We start from the raw sequence: 26,110 nt of genomic DNA, 5'->3' as shown, positions 1-26,110 counted from the left end.
CATTTAGATTCCTGTGCCCAAGAGGGCCTTTGTATGTGTTCCCATACTCACTATTGTCTTAGTGAGATCTACATTTTCTGGTGTCCTGGTCACCTCTGAGTAGTCAGCTGTCACTGATGTGAGGATGCAGGAAAAAGGATGTTTCTATTCTGGTGATGTGGTTCTCCTCAGGATTTGCTTATGAATACCCTATTCTATGGCCAGTATATTCTAGGCAGTGGTACTGGCCATTCTCTAAAGTGACATTGAATTTGCTTTTGATTACACCATTTGTTCATTTAAGATTTAATGACAGAAACAGGTATGTGGTGGACAAAAATGGATTGAATTCTGTCATCAAATAAGGCACCCTCTACTGCCAGAACCAAAATGATCTACAGTTTTCAGTATTTTAAACTCATCAGGCATCAATGCTAAAGTCTTACCAGTAAATGCTAGAAACTTCTGCTAGAGTCATAGAAATATAAAGCAAGTGTGGGAAAAGAAATTAAATTCACTATTTAATTAAATTCACTTATTGGTACCAGAAATTTTACATCATTATTTCTGTACAAAATGCATTGAAGATTTCAAAATGATGTTTATAAAAGTATCTAAACTGTTAATTCCTTCAAAATCTTTAAAGCACTGTGTATGTTTGTCATTTTACCTGGCTCTGAAGGGAATACACAGATGAATAAGATGAAATTCCTGGTCAAGAAGTTTAGGATATCATGCCTCTGTGCCCTCATCTCTCTTCAGAGATTCTTAAGCCAATCTATGCCAACCTCTTCCATGTTGGAGGCTGTCCTCGCTGACCTTTTACTCCCATGTATTGTTATTAGACTTTGATTTGACTAAAAGTTAATCATAACAAGTTGTGACTGATGAATTGGTTTAACCCTGTCCTCTCAGCATCTTTCATCCCTACAACAATATTTTACTAGTCTCCTAGTATTATTCTTTGGCATCTGTCTTATTTTAGATTATATAGATTTAGCTTTTAGCAGTTATTTACCCATGAAGGATGCCAGCTAATATAGTCGAAAGAAGAGTAGTCTAAAGTTTGCTAGCCCTACAATTCCTCCAGATTTCGTCACTTACACATATCCTTATGACCTTCGGCAAGTTATTTATTTTCTCTGAGCCTCAGAGTCCTCCTCTGAAAAATTCTGAAATGAGATCATGAATGTAAAGCTCCTGAACCAAGGCAGGAGAACAACTGTAGTTCTTTTCCCCCTCAATGGAAAGTCAAGTTCTACTTATGATGTGGAGGCACAACCTCCTAACCAAGTGATCCTTGTATAAATAACAGCTATAAATTCTCAACAAAACACAAGAAAACAACAACGTGAAGGCTCTGGAGACTGAACAAGCACAAGCAGACTTTGGAGAGAAGTCAAACTTTGGAGCAAGTGTCCGACACATAGCGAGTTTCTGTTCTTCTGTGGCTTTACCCTAAAGGCACGTACCTCTGATAGCAAAACCAGTCCTCTCTCTGGCCAGAGGAACTAGGGCCACCAGATAAAGGGGGAAAACCCGGGGGAAAGATACTGAGAAGTGGAACCCTTAATTCTGTGTGTAAACTCAGCATGTCTCTGACTAACTCCCGAACCAGTCCAGTCTGTCCTATAAGGAGCTTGGAAGTCATCATTCTGTCTTCACAAAAAGAGAAAAAAAAAAAAAAATGAACAAACTGAAAATCAACAACTCTTCTTAGAGCCATCAGAGAGTTGAGGTCACAGGGAAAGCCACTGCCCCCAGAATTGGAGAGACAGGCAAATACAGCAAATTATAACTTGTTAGAGCAGAAGCCCAGGAACAGAGCCAATACCAGGGTAGGAAGGCTTAGACTGTGGTTCTGGAAGCTCAGTCTGGGCAAGCCTGAGAGTGAAAAATAGCAGGGGCCCCAGCCTTAGGGAACCTCCCAATGATTTCACAGGTTCTACCCCAGGAACCCCCACCAGGTTCTCAGGGTGAAGATCCAAGAAAAAATCCCCCTGTGCTTTTGGCAGGGTGAGGAAAAAAGCCACCATTTTGAAGTATGCCCAGAGCATGCTGTTCTCCTAAACAAAAACCTGCCTTCAAGGGAAACTTTTTTTTACCTGGGCCTAACCGACCTGGGGAAAAGAAAAATACCCAACTCCATCCCCTTTCCTGAGCCTTCCTGTCTTAGGTGGGGAGGATTGAAAAGCACTTTGTCAAAGTCACAGTCCAGGACCACAGGCTCACTAAAAGACTGACACCTGATCATAGAGGACTACAGAATGCTTCCCCTCCCCCAGACCTTACCACATTGTTAGGGCTCCTGCATAAAACGGGGTTACAATGGAAAGACCTCAGTTCACAAGAAATCTTTTGGGAAACCCAAAAACAACAGGGAAGATAAAAACAAGGACACCAGAGAAAGTTTTAGCCTCTTGACATCTACAGCTACAACAATCAGTAAACATAGCCTAACTCCTAATAAATAAAACTTCACACTAAAGGCCTTTCTACCTCAGTTCCTTTTACCGAGTACATATATCCAGCTTGCTTTTTTTTTTTTTTAAGATTTTATTTATTTAACAGAGAGAGCATGCGCATGCACAAGCAGGCAGAATGTCAGGCAGAGGGAGAAGTACGCTCCCTGCTGATCAGGGAGCCCCATGTGGGGCTCGATCCCAAGACCCTGGGATTATGACCTAAGCTGAAGGCAGACCCTTAACCAACTGGGCCCCCTAGGCACCCCTACATCCAGCTTTCAACAAGAAAATTACGAGTCATACTAAAAGGCAAAAAGACATAGTTTAAAGAGACAGAGCAAGTATTGGAATTATCAGACCAGGAAATTAAAACAACTAGGATTAATATGCTAAGGGCTTGAATGGAAAAAAATGGAGAACATGCAAGAACAGATGGGTAACACAACTTGAGAGATGGAAGCTCTAAGAAAATCAAAAGGAAATACTAGAAATAAAGTCTGTAACAGAAATGAAGAATGCCTTTGATGGATTCATCAGTAGGTTGGACACAGGTGGGGGGAAAGAATCATGCTTTCTTCACCAGAAACTTCCCAAACTGAAAAACAAGGAGATAAAAAAAAGAATGAAAAAAAAAAAAAAGATGGAACAGAATACCTAAGAAGTGCAAGACAATTACTAAGAGTTGTATGTATTATGGGAGTATCAGAGGAAGAAAAAGAAAGGAACAGAAGAAATAATTTGGAATAATGACAGAATTTTCCAAAATTAATGACACACTTCCAAAACACATATGTAAAGCAGACTAAAAACAGGCTTAAGGCTAAGCCTTAGAAAAATGAACTGAGATCAGAATTGCCGTCCACCAGAGAAGAGACAGTCTGCAGTTTATGTAGTCCAGTTAATTACCTACAAAAGTATCAACATGTTTTGGAGTAACTTAAAGAATCCAAAACTTTCATAATACAATATAGGATCACAGTATCCAGAATGCAATCTAAAATTACTCAATATACGAAGAACAAGGAAAATGGGGCCCACTCTCAAGGGAAAAGGGAAAAGAAAAGGAAAAGAGAAAAGAAATCCAGTTGCCAAACCAAGATGCCCCAGATATGGGAACTCTGAAAGACTTTAAAAGAGTTATTGGGCGCCAATAACACAAAAGAGTTATTGGTGGCTCAATCGTTAAGCGTCTGCCTTCGGCTCAGGTCATGGTCCCAGGGTCCTGGGATCGAGCCCCACATCGGGCTCCCTGCTCTGCGGGAGGCCTGTTTCTCCCTCTCCCACTCCCCTTGCTTGTGTTCCCTCTCTCACTGTCTCTCTCTGTCAAATAAATAAATAAAATCTTTAAAAAAAAAGTTATTAATAAGTATGCTCCATGAGATAAAGGAAACATACTTGCAATAAATGAAGAGATAGGAAGTATCAGCTAGAGAAATAGAAAATGTAGAGAAGCAAGTGGAAATTTTAGAAGTGAAAAATACATTATTTTTAAATAAAAAGTTTACTGGATGGACATAGAATGGAGGTGACATAATAGTCAGTGAAAGTGAAAATAGATGAATAGAAATTAATCTGGAGAAGAAAAAGAAAAATATTTGGAAAAAATAACCTCAGGGACTTAGGGACAATTAAAAAAAAAAATGTAACCTATGGGTAATTTGAGTCCCAGAAGGAGAGGATTAAGAGGATGGGACAGGAAAAGAGCCAGAAACTTCCCAAATTTGATAAAAGAGATTTATAGACTCGGTAAGGTGAAGAAACCTCAAATGAGATAAATTCAAAGAGAAGCATGGAGAGCACATGATAGTCAAAACCAAAAATAAAAAGCAAAACTTAAAAGCAGGCAGAGAAACACCTTACCTAAATGAACAATGATTTGGCCAACTACTCATCAGAAACTAGTGATTAATTAATCATTTCATAATGTGTATGCATATCAAATCATCAGATTATATACCTTAAATATATACAATATACCAGTTTTTGTGAATTATACTAATAAAGCTGGGGGGGGGGGTTAAAGTCAAACTAAAGCTCTACAATATCAGATGAGATCAATTTTAAGAGAAGAAATGTTATCCAAAGACAAAAAAGGACATTTCATTATGATAGGTCAATTCATCAAAAAGGCAAAACAATCTTAAATGTTTGTGTCTATTAAGAGAGCACCAAAAACATGAGCCAAATATTGACAAAATCTATCCCATCAGAGTAAGAAATTATAACACCCCCTCAGCAGGTGATTAATGTATTAGCTAAACAAAACGTAAGTGAAGATTTAGGGGATTTGACAGACACTATTTTTTTTTTTTTTAATATTTTTATTTATTTATTTGAGAGAGAGCATGAGAGGGGGGAGGATCAGAGGGAGAAGCAGACTCCCTGCCAAGCAGGGAGCCCGATGTGGGACTCGATCCCAGGACTCCAGGATCATGACCTGAGCCGAAGGCAGTTGCTTAACCAACTGAGCCACCCAGGCGTCCCTTGACAGACACTATTGACAACAACCTGGATCTAGTTGATATTTGTGGAACATTACACCCAACAACTTCAGAGTGCACTTTTTTTTTTTCAAATGCATATTGTACTTTTATCAAGGTAGACCATATGCTGTTTTAAAAAGTTTCAATGCATTTTAAGATTGAAATCATATATTCTTTGACCACAGTGGAATTAAATTAGAAATAATAATGGCAACATATGTAGGAAAATCATATCTATTTGGAAACTAAACAGTGTACTTACAAATAATCCATGGGTCAGAGAAGAAATCACACAGGAAATTAGAAATATTTTGAACTAAATTTTAATAAAAACACAGTACATCCAAATTTGTGAGATGCAGCTAAATTAGTGTTCACAGGGAAATTTATAGCTTTGAATGCTTAAATTTAAAAGAAAGGTCTAAAGTCAGTAACCTAAATTTTCACAAGAAGCCAGAAATGAAAGAGCCACATAAACCCAAAGTAAGTTCTTATTTTTTTAAAGATTTTATATATTCATCTTAGAGAGCATGAGCATGAGCAGAGGGTCAGAGGGGGAGGGACAAGGACAAGCAACTCAGGCTGAGCAGGAGCCTGAGGCAGGGCTCAATCTCACAACCCTGAGATCATGACCTGAGCTGAAATCAAGAGTCAGATGCTCAACTGACTGAGCCACCCAGGTGTCCCAACCCAAAGTAAGTTTTTGAAGAAAGGAAGTATTAAAGCTAAGGGCAAAATCAATAAGGAGAAAATACACTAACAATAGAGAAAACAAGGCCAACTGTTTGATCAGTAATATAAGCCCCTGATAGACTCATGAGAAAAGAAGAAAGAACACAGTATCATATGATCTCACTGATACGAGGAATTCTTAATCTCAGGAACAAACTGAGGGTTGCTGGAGTGGTGGGGGGTGGGAGGGCTGGGGTGGCCAGGTGATAGACATTGTTGAGGGTATGTGCTATGGTGAGCACTGTGAATTGTGTAAGACTGTTGAATCACAGACCTGTACCTCTGAAACAAATAGTACATTATATGTTAAAAAAAAAAGAAGAAGAAGATAGGAGGAAGGGAAGAATGAAGAGGGGGAAATCGGAGGGGTAGATGAACCATGAGAGACTATGGACTCAGAAACAAACTGAGGGTTCTGGGGGGGGCGGGGATGGGTTAGCCTGATGATTGGTATTGAAGAGGGCACGTACTGCATGGAGCACTGGGTGTTATACGCAAACGATGAATCATGGAACACTACATCAAAAACTAATGATGTATAGTGATTAACATAATAATTAAATAAATAAAAAGAAAAAATAAGTTAACTCACTAGATAGGAAGTTTTGAATGTACAATAACAACAAACAAGAATTCCTCATATCAGTGAGATCATATGATACATGTCTTTCTCTGATTGACTTATTTTGCTCAGCATAATACCCTCCAGTTCCATCCATGTCATTGCAAATGGCAAGATCTCATTCCTTTTGATGGCTGCATAATATTCCATTGTATATATATACCACCTCTTCTTTATCCATTCACCTGTCAATGGACATCTTGGCTCTTTCCATAGTTTGGCTATTGTGGACATTGCTGCTATAAACGTCGGGGTGCACGTACCCCTTCAGATCCCTACATTTGTATCTTTGGGGTAAATACCCAGTAGTGCAATTGCTGGATCGTATGGTAGCTCTATTTTCAACTTTTTGAGGAACCTCCATACCGTTTTCCAGAGTGCCTGCACCAGCTTGCATTCCCACCAACAGTGTAGGGTTCCCCTTTCTCCGCATCCCCGCCAATATCTGTCCTTTCCTGACTTGTTAATTTTAGCCATTCTGAGTGGTGTGAGGTGGTATCTCATCAAGGTTTTGATTTGGATTTCCCTGATGCCGAGCGATGTTGAGCACTTTTTCATGTGTCTGTTGGCCGTTTGGATGTCTTCTTTGGAAAAATGTCTGTTCATGTCTTCTGCCCATTTCTTGATTGGATTCTTTGTTCTTTGGGTGTTGCTTTTGATAAGTTCTTTATAGATGTTGGATACTAGTCCTTTATCTGATATGTCATTTGCAAATATCTTCTCCCATTCTGTCCGTTGCCTTTTGGTTTTGTTGACTGTTTCTTTTGCTGTGCAAAAGTTTTTATCTTGATGAAGTCCCAATAGTTCACTTTTGCCCTTGCTTCCCTTGCCTTTGGTGATGTTTCTAGGAAGAAGTTGCTGTGGCTGAGGTCAAAGAGGTTGCTGCCTGTGTTCTCCTTTAGGATTTTGATGGACTCCTCTCTCACATTTAGGTCTTTCAACCATCTTGAGTTTATTGTTGTGTGTGGTGTAAGGAAATGGTCCAGTTTCATTCTTCTGCATGTGGCTGTCCAATTTTCCCAACACCATTTGTTGAAGGGACTGTCTTTTTTCCATTGGACATTCTTTCCTGCTTTGTCAAAGATGAGTTGACCATAGAGTTGAGGGTCCATTTCTGGACTCTCTATTCTGTTCCATTGATCTAAGTGTCTGTTTTTGTGCCAGTACCATACTGTCTTGATGATGACAGCTTTGTAATAGAGCTTGAAGTCCGGAATTGTGATGCCACCAGTTTTGCTTTTCTTTTTCAACATTCCTCTGGCTATTTCGGGGTCTTTTCTGGTTCCATACAAATTTTAGGATGATTTGTTCCATTTCTTTGAAAAAAGTGGATAGTATTTTGATGGGGATTGCATTGAATGTGTAGATTGCTCTAGGTAGCATTGACAGCTTCACAATATTTGCTCTTCCAATCCATGAGCATGGAACATTTTTCCATTTCTTTGTGTCTTCCTCAATTTCTTTCATGAGTATTTTATAGTTTTCTGAGTACAGATCCTTTGTCTCTTTGGTTAGATTTATTCCTAGGTATCTTATGGTTTTGGGTGCAATTGTAAATGGGGTCAACTCCTTAATTTCTCTTTCTTCTGTCTTGTTGTTGGTGTATAGGAATGCCACTGATTTCTGTGCATTGATTTTATATTCTGCCACTTTACTGAATTCCTGTATGAGTTCTAGCAGTTTTGGAGTGGAGTCTTTGGGGTTTTCCACATAAAGTATCATATCATCTGCAGAGAGTGAGAGTTTGACTTCTTTGCCAATTTGGATGCCTTTGATTTCTTTTTGTTGTCTGATTGCTGTGGCTAGGACTTCTAATACTATGTTGAATAGCAGTGGTGATAGTGGACAATCCTGCTGTGTTCCTGACCTTAGGGGGAAGCTCTCAGTTTTTCCCCATTGAGAATGATACTCACTGTGGGTTTTTCATAGATGGCTTTTATGATATTGAGGTATGTACCATCTATGCCTATACTCTGAAGAGTTTTGATCAAGAAAGGATACTGTACTTTGTCAAATGCTTTTTCTGCATCTATTGAGAGGATCATATGGTTCTTGTTCTTTCTTTTATTAATGTATTGTATCACATTGATTGATTTGCGGATGTTGAACCAACCTTGCAGCCCAGGGATAAATCCCACTTGGTCATGGTGAATAATCCTTTTAATGTACTGTTGGATCCTATTGACTAGTATTTTGGTGAGAATTTTTGCATCCATGTTCATCAAGGATATTGGTCTGTAATTCTCCTTTTTGATGGGGTCTTTGATTTGGGATCAAGGTAATGGTGGCCTCATAAAACAAGTTTGGAAGTTTTCCTTCCATTTCTATTTTTTGGAACAGTTTCAGAAGAATAGGTATTAATTCTTCTTGAAATGTTTGGTAGAATTCCCCTGGGAAGCTGCGTGGCCCTGGGCATTTGTTTGTTGGGAGATTTTTGATGACTGCTTCAATTTCCTTAGTGGTTATAGGTCTGTTCAGGTTTTCTATTTCTTCCTGGTTCAGTTTTGGTAGTTTATACATCTCTAGGAATGCATCCATTTCTTTCAAATTATCTGATTTGCTGGCGTATAGTTGCTCATAATATGTTCTTACATTTGTATTTCTTTGGTGTTGGTTGTGATCTCTCCTCTTTCATTCATGATTTTAATCATTTGGGTCATTTCTCTTTTCTTTTTGATAGGTCTGGCCAGGGGTTTATCAATCTTATTAATTCTTTCAAAGAACCAGCTCCTAGTTTCGTTGATCTGTTCTCCTGTTCTTTTGGTTTCTATTTCATTGATTTCTGCTCTGATCTTGATTATTTCTCTTCTCCTGCTGGGTTTAGGCTTTATTTGCTGTTCTTTCTCCAGCTCCTTTAGGTGTAGGGTTAGGTTGTGTATTTGAGACCTTTCTTGTTTCTTGAGAAAGGCTTGTATTGCTATATACTTTCCTCTTAGGAAAGCCTTTGCTGGATCCCAAAGATTTTGAACAGTTGTGTTTTCATTTTCATTGGTTTCCATGAATTTTTAAAATTCTTCTTTAATTTCCTGGTTCACCCATTCATTCTTCAGTAGGATGCTCTTTAGCCTCCATGTGTTTGAGTTCTTTCCAACTTTCCTCTTGTGATTGAGTTCTAATTTCAAAGCATTGTGGTCTGAAAATAGGCAGGGAATGATCCCAGTCTTTTGGTACCAGTTGAGACCTGATTTGTGACCTAGGATGTGATCGATTCTGGAGAATGTTCCATGGGCACTAGAGAAGAATGTGTATTCTGTTGCTTTGGGATGGAATGTTCTGAATGTATCTGTGAAGTCCATTTGGTCCAGTGTGTCATTTAAAGTCTTTATTTCCTTGTTGATCTTTGCTTAGATGATCTGTCCATTTCAGTGAGGGGGTGTTAAAGTCCCCCACTATTATTGTATTGCTGTCCGTGTGTTTCCTTGTTTTTGTTATTAATTGCCTGATATAATTGGCTGCTCCCATGTTAGGGGCATAGATGTTTACAATTGTTAGATCTTCTTGTTGGATAGACCCTTTAAGTAGGATATAGTATCCTTCCTCATCTCTTATTATAGTCTTTGGTTTAAAATCTAATTTGTCTGATATAAGGATTGCCACCCCAGCTTTCTTTTGGTGTCCATTAGCATGGTAAATGGTTTTCCACCCCCTCACTTTCAATCTGGGGGTGTCTTTGGGTCTAAAATGAGTCTCTTGCAGACAGCATATCGATGGGTCTTGTTTTTTTATCCAATCTGATAGCCTGTGTCTTTTGATTGGGGCATTTAGCCCATTTACATTCAGGGTAACTATTGAAAGATAGGAATTTAGTGCCATTGTATTGCCTGTAAGGTGACTGTTACCATAGATTGTCTGTGTTCCTTTCTGGTCTATGTTGCTTTTAGGCTCTCTCTTTGCTTAGAGGACCCCTTTCAAGATTTCCTATAGGGCTGGTTTTGTGTTTGCAAATTCCTTTAGTTTTTGTTTGTCCTGGAAGCTTTTTATCTCTCCTTCAATTTTCAATGACAGCCTAGCTGGATAGAGTATTCTTGGCTGTATATTTTTCTCATTTAGTGCTCTGAAGATATCCTGCCAGTCCTTTCTGGCCTGCCAGGTGTCTGTGGATAGGTCTGTTGCCAATCTCATGTTTCTACCATTGTAGGTTACAGATCTCTTGTCCCGAGATGCTTTCAGGATTTTCTCTTTGTCTCTAAGACTCGTAAGTTTTACTATTAGATGTCTGGGTGTTGACCTATTTGTATTGATTTTGAGGGGGGTTCTCTGTGCCTCCTGGATTTTGATGCCTGTTTCCTTCCCCAAATTAGGGAAGTTCTCTGCTATAATTTGCTCCAATATACCTTATGCCCCTCTCTCTCTTCTTCTTCTGGGATCCCAGTTAATTCTAATATTGTTTCGTCTTACGGTATCGCTTATCTCTTGAATTCTGCCCCCGTGATCCAGTCATTATCTTTTCCTCAGCTTCTTTATTTTCCATCATTTGGTCTTCTATATCACTAATTCTCTCTTCTGCCTCATTTATCCTAGCAGTTAGAGCCTCCATTTTTGATTGCACCTCATTAATTGCCTTTTTGATTTCGACTTGGTTAGATTTTAGTTCTTTTATTTCTCCAGAAAGGGTTTCTCTAATATCTTCCATGCTTTTTTCAAGCCCAGCTAGTATCTTTAAAATCGTCATTCTGAACTCTAGTTCCGACATCTTACTAATGTCCCTATTGATTAGGTCCCTGGCAGTAGGTACTGCCTATCCAAATAGTTAAAGGAAGTCCTGGTCATTACAATAAGGAAAGAAAATAAAAAGTCATAAAGACCTGAAAGGAAGGAGTAGAAGTTTCTCTATGTTGGATAACATGATGGTTTACATAGAAAATCCTCAGAAAACTACAAAACCACTTCTAGAGCTTAATTAAATTTAGTATGAGCATAGAATACAAAGATGATATACTAAAAAATTTGTACTTTTATATATTAGCAACATTTAAAAATGGTTTTGAAAAATGCCATATAATGCTGCTTGAAAACATACACTAATTAAGAATAAATTTAACAAAAGTTGTGTAAGACTTCCAACATGAACAATAGAACATTACTGTGAAAATTAAATAAGAACATACATAAATGTAGAGACATACCAAGTCTGTGGATTGGAAGCATTGATACTGTTTTCAACAAAAGTGCATAAGCATTTCATTGGGGGAAAGTCTTTTCAACAGTTGATCCTGGAGAATCTAGATACTCATAAGGAAAAAAAATATGAACATCAACCCTTAACCTCCCAACATCCATCAAAATTAACTCAAAATAGATCAAAGATTTAAATGTAGAAGTTACAATTATCAAATTCCCTGGGCACCTGGGTGGCTCATTCGGTTAAGTGTCTGCCTTTAGCTCAGGTCATGATCCCAGGCTCCTGGGATCGAGCCCCTTGTTGGGATCCCTGCTCAGTTGAGAATCTGTCACTCCTTCTCCCTCTGCCTCTCCCTCAACTCATGCTCTCGCTCGCTCTCTCTCAAAATAAAATAAAATAAAATAATCAAATTCCCAGAAGAAAAAGGAAAAAAAATCTTTGCAGCCTGAGGGTGGGCGAGGATTTCTTAGGTGGAGCCCTAAAAGTACAAGCCAGCCAGGGAGTGTGGCTCCGTGGTTGTTAGGGGAGGAGCTTTTAAAGCAGAGGGAGTAGCACTCTGAGCCAGGAGGATGTATCGAGAAGATGGGACAGAGAAGTGGCAAAGGGCCAGATTACCTAGGCCCTGGAAGGGACTGAATTTTATCCTGAGTAAGAAGGAAACCATTGTGAGCAGGTAAAATGAAATGTTGGCTTATGTTTTAGAAGGATCACTCTGTGTACTAAACCAAAAAAGTAGTCCCATCTGACGTGGAAATACATTTGAGAAACGGGATACCGCATCCACACCCCACACCATGACCCATTAGCTACATTAACCAGTTTAAAGGCTATGATCAAGCCCCCTGCACAATAAAGAAATCTGTTCAACTTTGTTCCACATTTCTTAGACCTTTTGAGCCCAGACTGTGTTCTTTAGCAACTGGCATCTCAGCAGCATCAATAGAAATGGTTTCTCACATTGAGCATTCCCTGTGTGCCATATGCTGTGTCAGTGGTTTGTGTCCATTATTTCATGTCACAACTATCTCATAGGGGAAGTTCTAGTGTAACCCGTTTTTACAGAAACCTGAGACCAGGAGGAAGGTACTGACTGAAAGTCTCACAGCTCCACAAGGGAGGTGAGGTTGGGGCCTGTGCAGTTTTACTCCAGAACCCGTGGCTTTGGGCCTAGGCTGTGTTACCTTCTCTTAGACTGTTCACTAAAGAATTATCTCACAAAATCACCATTTCTTTTGCAAGTGAAAACCTTGTTTTTTACTTTTAAAAAATATTTTTAAATTAACAGATGTCTCAGTCCATAAACTGATACCTTTTCTATTTTCAGTGGGCTGTGTTTTCATTTCTTCCAGGGTTAATACACTCTGGTTGCTATAAAATCCTTTCTACCTCATAATAATAGTATATGTCTAATTTTTTCTAGATCGAAGGATTCTCATTAAACAAACTAGGGAACTTCAACCTTAAAGATGTTCAAAAAGACACCGTGGTCTGGGAATACATTGACAATGCCGCCGGGGATGCAGACACACCAAAAGAAGTACCTGTTAAAAGGGGACAGGTCTGTTCTCTCTCATTGTTCATTTTGCCATTTATATTTGATTTCATTGTTAATTGTGGAGTCTGTGAGTTAATCAGTCCTCCTTTCATCTGTCAACTAAACTCTTTCATGGATATTTCATTCCCTAGTTTGTTCAGTCCTTGAAATAGACAAGTAATGAGAGAAGGTAAAATTCAGATCACTGAATCCACAGTGAAGGAGTATTCAATATAATGTATTTCAGTGTCCTCATCAGTACCATTAGGGGGAGGCAGGAAATTTATGCACAAGGGAAGAACTGCCATTGAAATTTCAAACAAAACTGAGCAATGTAATTATACTAGAAATAAGAATAGGAATCTGCCCCAAATTGGTGTATGGGCCCTGACCCCACAACCTTCCCCGTAACTCTCTGGGATGAAATGATAGCAATACCCGCAAAGGACTTCTGAGACCAGGATTCTAGTCCTCGCTCTACTCAAGTCCTGTCGCTCCTCAGGTCCATGCTTAAAATGGGGAAATGGTGGTGAATCATAGATTCTCCAGTTGTGTTTTCTCGAATCCTTGAGCGCTGGAGAGAGAAGGGAAGTGGTGCCATTCAACCCCTGTTGCCACCAGAACACCACCACTTTCTTCTCTTTTCTACTTGGGGTTCCAGTAGTGGAGAAGAGTTCAGGCTGTGGAGCCAGAATCTGTGAATTCATATCCCAGCTCTCCCACGTCCTGGCTGTGTGTCCATGGGAAAATGACTTAATCTTCTTGGGCCCCAGTTTCCTCACCTAAAAATGGAGATGATATTGGTACCCTCTCATAGGGTCATTGGCTTCTAGAATGCTTAACTCAGTGCCAAGCAAGTGGTAAGCTCTCAGTAAATGTTAGTTGCCATTTTTTTGTTTTTGAAAAAGAAAGCGTTCCCTACTTTAAAAGAATAAAAACAATAATGAAAAACAGCTTAAGTACCACTAGTGTAGATATGTCCAAGGTTTTGTAAGTTCCATATTGTGGTATTATCAAGTCATCTCAGTGAGATGCTTAAGAGCCATTAGTGATGCTGAATAAGGCTTATGGATAAAGAGGTGAAATTTAATGAGGCTTTCAATTTCTGGGGGTTTTCTTTGTGTCCTCAACTACAGTGTTCGGGACCTAGATAATTTCCGTTTTCAGGCAGTTCTGCTTTGTAAATCTACCTGATGACTTTATCGTACTTGACAGAATACTTGTGGTCAGGATTTAGTGATTAATAAAATACTATACCACTTGTTTTGAAGCTCAGTATAATAAAGTATGTTGTGCAACAGATTCGTATACCTAGAGAAGGAAAAGCTGTTGCTGTAAGCCCAAGCAAATACTTGATGTTTACATTTTTGTGCTATTTGGAGAGATCAGTCATGCTACCACTTCAGAAATGAAGACCTAGATAGGGTCGAGATTGATTGCATGGCGAGATACCGGGATCGAGACACATTGTGCTCGTTCTGCCGCTGACAAGCAGTGGGACCTTTGACAAGTCATGTCAACTCTTTGGGCTTCAGTTTTCTCTTGTAACTTAGGGAGTTGAGCTGGATTACCCCTCAAGAGCATCTTACAGTTGTGACATTATGTTTCAATGATAAATGGATTTCTTGTACTTGAAAGACTATAAGTGAAAGAATACAGAGAGCAACCAAATCCGCCGGATACTTTCCCTTGTTTCTCATTTAATCCTCATAACTATCCTGTGTTATAGGTGGTACCATCCCTACTCTGCAGATAATGATAGCGACCATTTTTTGAACATGTGTGCCAGGCACTGTGCTAAGCTCTTTACAGACATTCTCTCACTCAGTCCTCCCAACAACCCTCTGAGGTGGGTACTGTAATCCCCATTGTTCAGATGAGGAAACTGAGCCTTAGACAGCATAGAGCTTGGCCAGGATCATACGCAGCTAGTACATGGCAGAGTTGGATTTCAAGCCTAAAGTGTCCCATTGCAAAACCAGTTCTGTTAGCCACTATGCTGTCACTCTGACGGAGAGTGAAGAGGCTAAGTCCAAGAGCAGCTAAGAGCCATGAAGTGGCAGAGTCAGTATTTGGACTCTCTTGTTTATATTCTAGGTCCTGTGCACCTTCCAGTATAGTCCATCACAGTATATTCCAGTTTGTCAAGAGTCAGTGAATGTAAAACCCTGCATCAATTTCTGATGTCAAGAGTTACTTGACGTTGGGGAGCCTGGCTCTATCAGGCGTAACAGCATGAGACTCTTGATCTCAGGGTCATGAGTTCAAGCCCCACGTTGGGCAGAGAGATTACTTAAATAAATAAACCTTAAAAAAAAAAAAAAAGAGTTGACTTTAAAATCATTTGTCCCTGGCAGATTCAGTGAGCGTATGTAGCTTCTCAGAGCAAATGAAAGGAGTGTTTTGCCTTTTGCTCTCCGCCTATAGCTGCCTCCCATTTTTGTGTGTGTAAGTGTAAACGCGCCCTCCAGCGGCAGCGCCAGGGAGAGCTCCGTGCTGAGAGTAGCAATCCGGGCACGTTTCTCTCCACCTGTCATTCAGGCTTCAAAATAAGGAGTGCCACCTGGTTGCCTAAAATTGCCTGTCTGCTCCTATGATGATGGTTAGATTTTAACATGCTCTCATCCCAGGAGTGCAGGGTAGGAATGCCATTTTCTCACCAACGAAATATAACCTAGATTGATTTACCTAGATGGATTGTCAAATTCCTGTCTTTGCTAAGGTTTTTAGGTTTTTTGTAATTTGCTTGAATGATCTCTAATTTTTCAGATTGTGCTGACATCTCGACTAACCTGTGTGTTTCTCTTTGCTGTTAATAGGTATCATTAATGTTTGATTCCAAGCACGTCCCGTCAGTTCCAGTTGGGCAGCTCTGGGTGGAAATGCTTCGATTCTATGCTTTAGAATTTAATTTGGCTGATTTAGTGATCAGTATTCGTGTCAAAGAATCTGTATCTCGGGAATCAAAGGATTGGCCCAAAAAGCGCATTGCCATTGAAGGTATCTCAAAATGTTTATCTGTAATTCCCTTTTTTTAAGGTACCAGTCTAACCGCATGCTTTTTACTTCATTCTCCTTTCAGCCTCCACACGTAATGTAGGCCTGACCCCGAAAGTGAAATAGTTAGAATCTTGCATGTGTTACTGTGGTCATTCCAAGGGACCAAACTGTTTGTTCATCCTGGGTTTTTTTAAGCACTGCAGTAAAACGTCTTAGTTAAAAAAAAAAAAAACAGCTAAAACAGTGGCTGGCTGAGTCCCTGCTTTCTTTGTAAATTGCTTAACAACGTAAACGCTTATACAGAGTTTTACCCCACCCCATGATGTGTGAATCCCCCTTTCCTCTTTACTGTTCTCCTTGCTGGATTTTTAGATTCAGTCCTTTCCTGGATTGTTGTTGTCATTTAGTTTTATGAAGGTGAGAAAATACTTTTTCTCATGAAAAATAATTCTTCGTTGGATTCCTCTTCGTAGAAAGAGGGGCTGGTTATTATCGGAATATCTACAGTAGCATTTGGAACTGATTCATGAGAACACTTTTTCTACTGAAGGCTCATTTAACTAAAACCATTGTATGAAAGGCTCTCTGATGTGCCCTGTAGACTACATTAAATGGACTAGCTCTTCTCATCTTTGCAAAGTCAGGAGGTTGAAACCCCTCTAGAAATCTTAATTCTCCTCCTTGAAATAACTTAAAGAACCTCCTAAATGGAATTCTCGTATTTTTGCTTGATTTTTTTCAAGCTTTATATTGCATAAGAAGGTTTTTTTTTTTTTTTTTGCATTTTGCATTTTGCATAAATTCTGTGTGCAGTCATGGGGATCTCACATTTTTAAACCCTCCCCTGCAGTTTCTCTGGCACAGCTCTTCTGGCCAATTGCCTAACCTGCTGGAGTTCTAGGGGAGGAGAAAAGATTGAGAGAAGTGGTGTCTCCTCCTGGTGCCTCCCTCTCGCCCCTGAATTCAGTCCAGCCAGTTCAGTGATGGGGCTTCCCAGGGCAGAAGAGTGGAGGTAAGCTCTACACACCACAGGGCCTGGCTGAGTGGGGAGGCAGAGCACTCAGCAGAGCCTGGAGGGAAGTCCTCACTTCCCCAGGGCACAAAAGCACACTAATGACACCTTTTTTACCTCCACAGTCACAGAACAAAATAGGGAAGGGGAATTGGTTCAGAACAGAATGGGTTCTCTTCATAGAGCAGACGTTTAAGAAAACATTTCTCTTTGTTCTTAAACTACACCTTTCTTATTCCCCATCCCCAATTTTTTAAAAAGCATACAAGATTCATGCTCAACTTTAGTATTGTTTGGTTGTCTGTTTTTATCTACAGCAGGCTAATTTTTAAAACGTGAAATAGAAATGTATGAAGTGGTGGATTTTTCTTTCTTTTTTTTGTTACAGATCCTTACTCTGTTAAAAGAAATGTGGCAAGGACTCTAAATAATCAACCCGTGTTTGAATATATACTTCATTGTTTAAGGACAACGTATAAGTATTTTGCTCTTCCACACAAAATTACAAAATCCAGCCTTCCAAAGCCTCTGAGTACTGTCACATGTCTTTCCGAACATTCTAAAGAGGTCACCAAGCGTGACCCGGCTGCACAAGCAAAAGATGATAAACTCAAAAGGTCAGTTTTGGCTCAGGGGCCAGGTGCTGCCAGTTTGACTGCAGATACCTGCATGGTACAGCCACTGACTCTTAAAGAGACTGCTGAAAGCTTTGGAAGCCCCCCAACGGAGGAAATGGGAAATGCGCACGTCAGTGTCCACCTGGAAAACCCAGACTGTATCAAGGCAGGGGCCAGTTGTGATGAGTATGAGGATATTAAAGGACACCATCAAGAAACAGGAAGTGAAATTGGGAGAGAGGGCAAGCATCCTTTGACTGCCGATGACCAGGGTTTAAGGCGCAGCAGACATCGAGAGCTTGTCATCTGTGGCAGCACACAAAATAATGAGACAGAGAGCACTTTGGATTTAGAAAGCTTCCAGAATCCTGCAGCCAGAGAGTGTGATGGATTCACTACTTCAGAGGACAAGGCTGATGTTGACGAAGAAGGCGTAGAAGGTAATGATGATCTCGAAGATGCTCTAAGCCACTTCACCCCTTCAAGACAGGGCCATACATCAGGAATCATTCATTCCGATGAAGAGGAGGAGGAGGAAGAGGAAGAGGATGACGATGAAGAACCCAGGCTGTCCATTACCCGAAGGGAAGATGAGGACGACTTGGCTAATGAAGATGAGTTAGAAAATACATACACGGGATCAGGGGACGAGGATGCCCTGTCTGAGGAGGAGGATGAATTAGGAGAGTCTGCTAAGTATAAAGACTTGAAAGAAAGTGGAAAACCTGCGGATGGGGCTCTACTAATGGCATTTAATAAGATCTGTCTTAAAGAAGAAAGTGCATGCGAGGAAAGCTCAACTGTGGATCAGTCTGATTTCTTCTATGAATTTAGTAAACTCACATTCACCAAAGGCAAGGTAATCAGTGCCACTTCCAGAACCAAGAGACATTAAACAGTTTTAATGCATGTAATTTTAATTTTTGTGTACTAGAACAGAGCTCTCCCCTGTCTGGGTGGTAGTGAGGAGTTGGTCTTACACTCCAGTACAGCTGCTCCATCTCTTTCCCTCAGACCCATGCAAATTTGCATTGGAGAAAGGGAATGCTCTTGGTAGTGGAAATTATTACCTTTGTCTCATGAGTATCCCAAAAGATGTCCCCCTCTGGAGTGACTGCATATTATTTTTATTCCTTTGGAAAGTGAGAGTAGACTGTGGACTTTTAAAAAAATGATTCAGGACCCCTTTATTTGGCAGAGTTGTATATTATGTCTTGTTTTACTTTGCCACCTTCCTGCAGTCTCCTATGGTTGTGTGCAGCTTATGCAAACGAGAAGGTCATCTCAAGAAGGACTGTCCCGAAGACTTCAAAAGAATTCAGCTGGAACCTTTGCCACCACTGACACCCAAATTTTCAAATATCTTAGATCAAGTTTGCATCCAGTGTTATAGTAAGTTATTAACATTTCTTTTCATTTGTCCAAATATTGCATTGACATTTGCTCAAGAGTCCTCTGAATCACTGACCTGTTAGCTCCATCACTGGGACCGAGTCTGTTCCATTCTCCATGGTGTCAACAGAGCTCTATGTACTGCCTGTTCCAGTTGAGACCCACAGTAAACAATTGTTGAAGGAAAGACAGGGAAGGAGGGAGGATCTTTTAAGTCTAACTGTTGGAGTACTAGCATTCCCAACTAGTGTTCCTTGAACTGTTTTCCTAAGTGCAGTTAATAGTATTTCATGGCAAGAAGTACTCCAAGTAGGGAATGAGTGTACCCGCCTTTCCCTGCTGGAGAGATTTGCAGGGCACGTTAGCATAATAAAGGCCTCTGAGCAGTGTTATGGAAAAGAACGTATTTAACTCTTTATCCCAGCATTTCCAAAACTTGAGCATAAAATACTTTAACACTAATTAATAGCCCCCTAATAGCCCTTTGAGGAATACCAGTTCGGGGAAGCAGTGGTAGACAGAGGGTTAAAGTTAAAGGAAGAACATTGAGGAGAGGCAGGCAGCTGTTGAGATGAACTTGGTGCATCACAGTGCCAGAAGGCCCTTACTTGTAAACCAGTCACTGAGCCGCTTTTAAACCTTTTTGGAGGTTATAAGCTATGAAAGGAAACTAGATTCCCCTTAGAAAATAATATAGATGTGCATGCTCACAAACTTCTGTGTTCACACTCTGGGGCAGTTCCCTGAGGACCACCTTTATAGAACCCAGGGTTTCTGAAACCTCGGAGCAGAACCATTGTTCAGATTTGTTTCTATTTCAGTAGCAGCTCCTGGGAACAGACTCTTTCTTTCTTCCTTTCTTTCTTTCTTTCTTTCTTTCTTTTTCATTGTGGGGGCGGGGTATAATACAGTATTAATTTTTTATTTTTTTCCTTTTTTAATTTAAATTCAATTAATTAACATAGAATATATTATTAGTTTCAGAGGTAGAGGTCAGTGATTCATTAGTTGCATATAATACTCAGTGCTCGTTATATCACGTGCACTCCTTAATGCCCATCACCCAGTTACCCCATCCCTCCACTCCCCTCCCCTCCAGCAACCCTCAGTTTGTTTCCTATGATTGAGTCTCTTATGGTTTGGCTCCCTCTCTGATTTTGTCTTGTTTGATTTTTCCCTCCCCTTTTTCTATGATCCTGTTTTGTTTCTTAAATTCCACATGAGTGAGATCATGTGATAATTGTCTTTATCTGATTGACTTATTTCACTTAGCTTAATAGCCTCTAGTTTCATCCACGTCATTGCAAATGGCAAGATTTCATTTTTTTGATGACTGAGTAGTATTCTGGTGTGTGTGTGTGTGTGTGTGTGTGTATGTATGACATCTTCTTTATCCATTCATCTGTTGATGGACATCTGGGCTCTTTCCAAAGTTTGGCTATCATGGACATTGCTGCTATAAACATTGGGGTGCAGGTGCCCCTTCAGATCACTACATTTGTGTCTTTGTGCAATTGCTGAGTTGTAGGGTAACTCTATTTTCAACATTTTGAGGACCTTCCATGCTGTTTTCCAGAGTGGCTGCACCAGCTTACATTCCCACCAGCAGCGTAAGAGGGTGGGAACAGACTCTTTTCAAAGAAAGACATCCTCTATTTTATAGTACTAATACTGTCTACCAAGAAGACACATAAAATTTAGTTTTCTTTTTAACTTGTTAGATTTTGTTTTATAAAAAATGATTTTTTTCCCCAGAGAATGTGAACAATCTTTGTTTCTTAATCTTTTCTTTTTTTATTTTAAACAGAGGATTTTTCTCCAACTATTTTAGAAGATCAAGCTCGTGAACATATTCGTCAAAACCTAGAAAGTTTCATAAGACAGGAGTTTCCAGGTAAATAACTTTTTACCTTTAAGAAAAGAAAGGTAGCATAACCTTCCTTCAGAATGAGTACATGTGTTATAAGCACATTAACTTTGAGAATGAGAAAGAATGGTGATGGTGGGGATGGGGCTTCAGTTACTTTGTGATATACCAAGGATGGTCTTTGGTCTGCCCGATCCTACTTTACCAACAGAGAAGACAGTAGCAGTGTGGGATTTCTGTTAACAGATACCACAAGTGAAATTTCATTTTGGGTTATTTTTAAATCTCTAAAAAGTGAGTATTTAAAAAGCAGTAAAATTACATTATTAAATATATTGATGTGATCCACATTTTCCTTGAAATATCCTTGCATTTGAGAATAAAGTTTGGCACTTGGTAATCTTTCACACCATATGCAGACTGTATTTATTTAAAGTAAATTTTGAGAGAAAAGTTTGTAATAAATGACTGGTTAATAAAAGAACATGATTATGATGAGATTCATATAGGATAGTTAACAACTGGGTATTTTTTATTCATGAGAGGGCCGTTTTAATCAGAAAATTAAATGTACTCAGATAATTAGTTATTACTTTTCATATATCCCTAACAGGAACTAAATTGAGCTTGTTTGGCTCCTCCAAAAATGGATTTGGGTTCAAGCAGAGTGACCTTGACGTCTGTATGACAATTAATGGACTTGAAACTGCAGAGGTACAGTGACCACATAAAACTTGAATTTGCTGTGGCGGTGTGGTTTGACAGTGTCGACTGACAGTACAGCTTGGTAGTTTCCAAACTCATAAGCGCATATGAAGTACGTCATTTGGCCCAGTCTCTCTGTCAGATACTTAAGAATCTTAGAGGTAAACATGAGGAGGTACCAGGGCTTGTATTTTCAACCTATAGTACAAAGCGGATTTGAAAGCAGCCTGTGGGAACACTGCAAAGCCAAACCAGCCCCTCGGTGTTCACTGGCCAGTAGGCGGACTTTGATGCACACACCCACATAAGGCTTTTTGCAAAGTATTTTAGGAGGCAGGCAGTGTGGTTTTCTGAGACTTGTTTAGCAGGCAGGCAAATGTGGTACCATGATAAGAGCGCTAAACATACAGTTCAGAGACCCAGATCCAAGACAAGCTTGGTTTCATATGTCTGTAAACATGTGGTCTTTGGTTGATAATCTATAAAAGGAAAGAGTACCTTCTGTTCCTCTTGCCTCAGGAGATTGTTGTGCACATCAGCTTGGATCATGTATGTCAGGAGTCAGCAGCCTATGGCCCACGGGCTAAATCCAGCCTACTGCCTATTTTGTCAGTATGGAGCACAGTCCCATCCCTCCGTTCATGAAGTGTTGACGGCCTCTGCCTCACTCTATAACGACAGAGTCGAGTAGTCACAGCAGGGTCATACAGTCGGCAGAGCAGAAAAGATTTGCTAGCCCCTGACAAATATGAAGCCTTTATAAAATATAAAATACTGCATAAAGGTATAAAGTCTGAGAAGTGCAAAGTTCCTTTAATTTTTTAATTTTTTATTTTTTTAAGATTTTATTTATTTGACAGAGAGAGACACAGTGAGAGAGGGAACACAAGCAGGGGGGAGTGGGAGAAGGAGAAGCAGGCTTCCCGCCGAGCAGGGAGCCTGATGTGGGGCTCGATCCCAGGACCCTGGGACCATGACCTGAGCTGAAGGCAAACGCCTGACGACTGAGTCACCCAGGCGCCCTTCTTTTTTTTATTTTTAACAACAGCCCAAATGCTGTAAAGCCAAATGAGTGATGCTGCTGTCACTCAAGATCTTTTTATGTCTTTCCTTACTTTCAAGTCTTTGTCTTTTGAGGGTGTATCTGATTTGGGAAAATAGCCAAAAGTTATCTACCCTGAGCTTGGTGAGTAAAGAGGATAAGCAAGATTGGGTCCAGTATATGCAATTACCTGATTGTGCATCATCAATATTGAATTTTTACATGGCTTAGAAACGAGCTTTATGGGCATTTCTGAAGGAAAATTTCAAATACATTCTGGGATGTGTATAGCCATCAAAAGGGTTTATGTTGTAAAAGCGAAGCCCAGTGTTTTTAAGTATAATTTATTTGAAACATTTGTATTTGCAGTATGACTTTCATTTGTGCATTATGCACAGTCCCATGGAGAGATCGTCTGAGCTTAATCATTTTCCACAACAGTTCCTCAGCTCTTAACTGAAATATAATGAAAGTCCACCCATAATTAATAAAATGGGGCACAGAAGCTCCTTCTTTATTCTGGCAGAGGGCCCTTCTGAATAACGGAGTTACATAGAGGGGAAAAATGGAGGTCCTTACTTGGACAATGGTTCAGACTTTCCTGGGGCATCTGATTTCAGCCTCTGTTGTACCTCCAAAAACAATTAGTAAATAGGGTCTATGGGAATTTTTGTATCCTTAGGCTATTTCCTATGAATACTGACCAAGGCTTGCCTAAAAGGGAAAAATGTATATAGAATGAGTTGAAGTTAATATCATTATTTCGGAAGGTAATGAAAACTATCTGTAGCCAGGTTTGGAACCCGTCTTCCCTTTTTGAGCCAGTATGTGCAATTTTTGTTGCAGGGGTTGGACTGTGTACGAACTATTGAAGAATTGGCAAGAGTCCTCAAAAAACATTCAGGTACCTCGGCAAACTTTGTCTAAAAATATTTTTGTCTTTTTTATTAGTGTTTTGCATACTTAAAATTTATCAATGCCGATGAAACAGTCTAGTGGCCCATCTATAGCACATTTGCAGTATCGGTGTCTTTAAAAAGTTTTGTGTGATAAAGCATGATAAAACATGAAAACACTGAAATAATCATTGTGTGCATATTGTTGCCTAGCTTAGTTTTATTTCAAAACAAAGCATACCATACAGGTAAGAAATTTGGGAAACCCGTTTTGCTGTATTCACTTGTACCAGTCAAAATGTTGCTGGCATCAGTGTGAAGCACCGTGGAAAGCCCTGGGGTTATGGGCTGTATTTGTAGCTATGCTGCTCGACAGTTGTACGCAACCCTGAACAAGTCATTTAACTTTACTTGATCTCTTTTTCTCTCATCAATAAATTGAGAACACTGAACTGGGTCACTTCTAAATATTTATAGCTGTACAGCGTACAGATGCTGTCCATTTGTGCACAGTGCTGACATGCCATTAACATATTCTTTTGCTGTCAGGGACAGCTATGGACGCTATTAACAGTGGGAATCTTCTTTTAAAATGTGGTTCGGCAAATTTCTGTGTTAGGAGCTAGGAATGAAGGTGGACACAGTATGGTCTGTGACCCCTCAAAACTTCCACGGTCTGTCCATAAGATGCTTTCTTTTATCTCAGTCAAGAGTAGACTTAACATTAATGTCATGAGTACACACATATAGCTACACACAAACATACACCTTGAGTGCTACCCCCTCCTGTTTTTTGTACTTTTTTATTTCCAGGAGTTTAAATAAAAAGGATACCATGTTACTTGAATAACAAGAAAAACAATGTTAATTTCAGTTTATTCCCTCTGAAAGTTAACCAAGAACATTAGCATTTTTTTTTGAAGTGCATTGATAATATTTTTTGGTCACTGAAATATACATTCCCCTCACTTGGGAATTTTACCTCTAAAGATCATGAGCTTTTTAAATCTTTTTGAAGATTATGCAGAGAAACTAAATTGCTAAGTTGCCACAATTATTAATTATTTAGTACTGAGCTAGATTTTGACTTTTTGTTTTGAAATCATTTAAAACTTAGAGGAAAGCAGCAAACATTGTATAACAAACTCTGTGTATCCTTCATTCAAATCCACCAGCTATTAACATTTTACTACATTCGATTTATTCTCTTTCTTGCTTGCTCACAATTTTTTCTGTACCATTTGAGATTAAACTGCAGACATGTTCCTTTCCCCTAAATATAGCAGCGTATCTATCTTAAGAATGAACCATGTTAAAAACAGGTCATTTTTAGACTGATAGGACTTATACACTAATGGAACACAGATTGCATGGAACCTAGTATCTTTAAAACAGTCCCCACCTGTCTTATTGGGTGCCTACTATGTGCTCAGCACTATATTGGGCATTTAGGAATGGTGGAAAAATAAAATAAGTCTATACAAGTCTTTTCCTTGGGCAACTTTCAGATTTAAAGAAAGGGGAGGTAATCTGACAGACCATGTAACAATGTAGGGTAGTATTCATTTTTCAGAATGAGTCAGAAGCTATTTTAAGTATTCAATAAGTTCTGAAGAGAGAGAGATTCTGGGAAAGAGTTGCATAGGGGAGATTCATGCAAGAGATGGGTTTATTCTGATCTCAGGTGATGATGAATCGGATTCGAGAAGGATCTTCTCCCAGAAGAGAAGTCATTCCTAAGAGTACATACATGTGAACATGAGAGTTACTGTAGTATATCTACAGGACAGTGGGAGGATCAGTACATTTAGAGAGGAGTTTCACAGGGTTCCTATTACTAGATAAGGTAAAGTCTGCAGATATTTGGAAACCAGTGAAGTTTCTTCCAAAAGAGGAGCAACCCAATAAAAACACAAAACTTAAGCTTTTTCGGCAGCTGGTAGAGCCTCTCAGAGAGGGTATAATATAAGTGAATCTAAGGGCAGAAGGACCTTAACCAGGTGCTAAAGATCCTAAAAGGAAAAGAATAGGAGAGATTCCCAAGGGGAACTTTCCTAGATTTGGTACCTACAAGTAGGAAATAAGGGTTCAGACTGACGTTTGGGTACTTGAGAAATGGGAATGTTTGTAGAGGACACCACGTGGAGGTGTGTCGTTTGCCATGAAGGTACAGTCGAGAGTTAAAAGTCCAGCAAGCAATTAGAAATACGGAGTTGTCAGGATTGAAGAACAAAAGAAAACAACTTTGCATTGAAATCCTTGAAGAGAGAGAGACCAAGAATAAAAGAGAATTCTAAGGGATCATTTGAGAGAAGTTAAGGACTAAATTTCTGTGGGTAGAAATTAAGAAAGGACACTGAAGAAAGAGCCACTGGAATGACAAGAACCAGGACAATGTGCTGTGAATAAACCGTAGAGGACAGGCTGGTAATGGGCAACAGTGTCAAATTCTAGAATGGGAAGGAAATGGAGTGTAGGGCGATCTAATTTAGACACAGTGTAACAGAATAGTTGGTGGGGTTCTGGAATCAGATTCTCTTGTTTTAAATCTTGCCTCCCCACTTGTTGGCTGTATGTTCCCAGAAAGACACTCAACCTCATTATAAGTGCTTGGTTCCTCATCTACAAAGTAGAATAACAAT

At 39.6% G+C, this 26,110-nt stretch overlaps 1 protein-coding gene across 8 annotated transcripts in view; it reads left to right on the top strand.

Moving 5' to 3' along the window:
* TUT7 (terminal uridylyl transferase 7) overlaps positions 1 to 26,110 on the top strand; it is a 66,527-nt gene that overhangs the window by 16,389 nt on the left and 24,028 nt on the right. For all 8 annotated transcript variants that reach the window (XR_004682770.1, XR_004682771.1, XM_035024422.1 and 5 more), the window contains 7 exons: positions 12,824 to 12,961; positions 15,757 to 15,937; positions 17,338 to 18,425; positions 18,808 to 18,958; positions 20,766 to 20,852; positions 21,439 to 21,539; positions 23,419 to 23,476. Coding sequence is in view for 6 of the 8 variants with exons in the window: in XM_035024422.1 (XP_034880313.1) it covers positions 12,824 to 12,961; positions 15,757 to 15,937; positions 17,338 to 18,425; positions 18,808 to 18,958; positions 20,766 to 20,852; positions 21,439 to 21,539; positions 23,419 to 23,476 (1,804 nt within the window). In the remaining 2 variants the exon portion in view is untranslated. The remainder of the gene's footprint in view (positions 1 to 12,823; positions 12,962 to 15,756; positions 15,938 to 17,337; positions 18,426 to 18,807; positions 18,959 to 20,765; positions 20,853 to 21,438; positions 21,540 to 23,418; positions 23,477 to 26,110) is intronic.

Source organism: Mirounga leonina, unplaced genomic scaffold (assembly GCF_011800145.1).
Source record: "Mirounga leonina isolate KUSES-001 unplaced genomic scaffold, KU_Mleo_1.0 Mir_179, whole genome shotgun sequence".
In the NCBI taxonomy this organism is placed as follows: domain Eukaryota; kingdom Metazoa; phylum Chordata; class Mammalia; order Carnivora; family Phocidae; genus Mirounga; species Mirounga leonina.
This window is presented reverse-complemented; position numbering and strand designations above follow the sequence as displayed.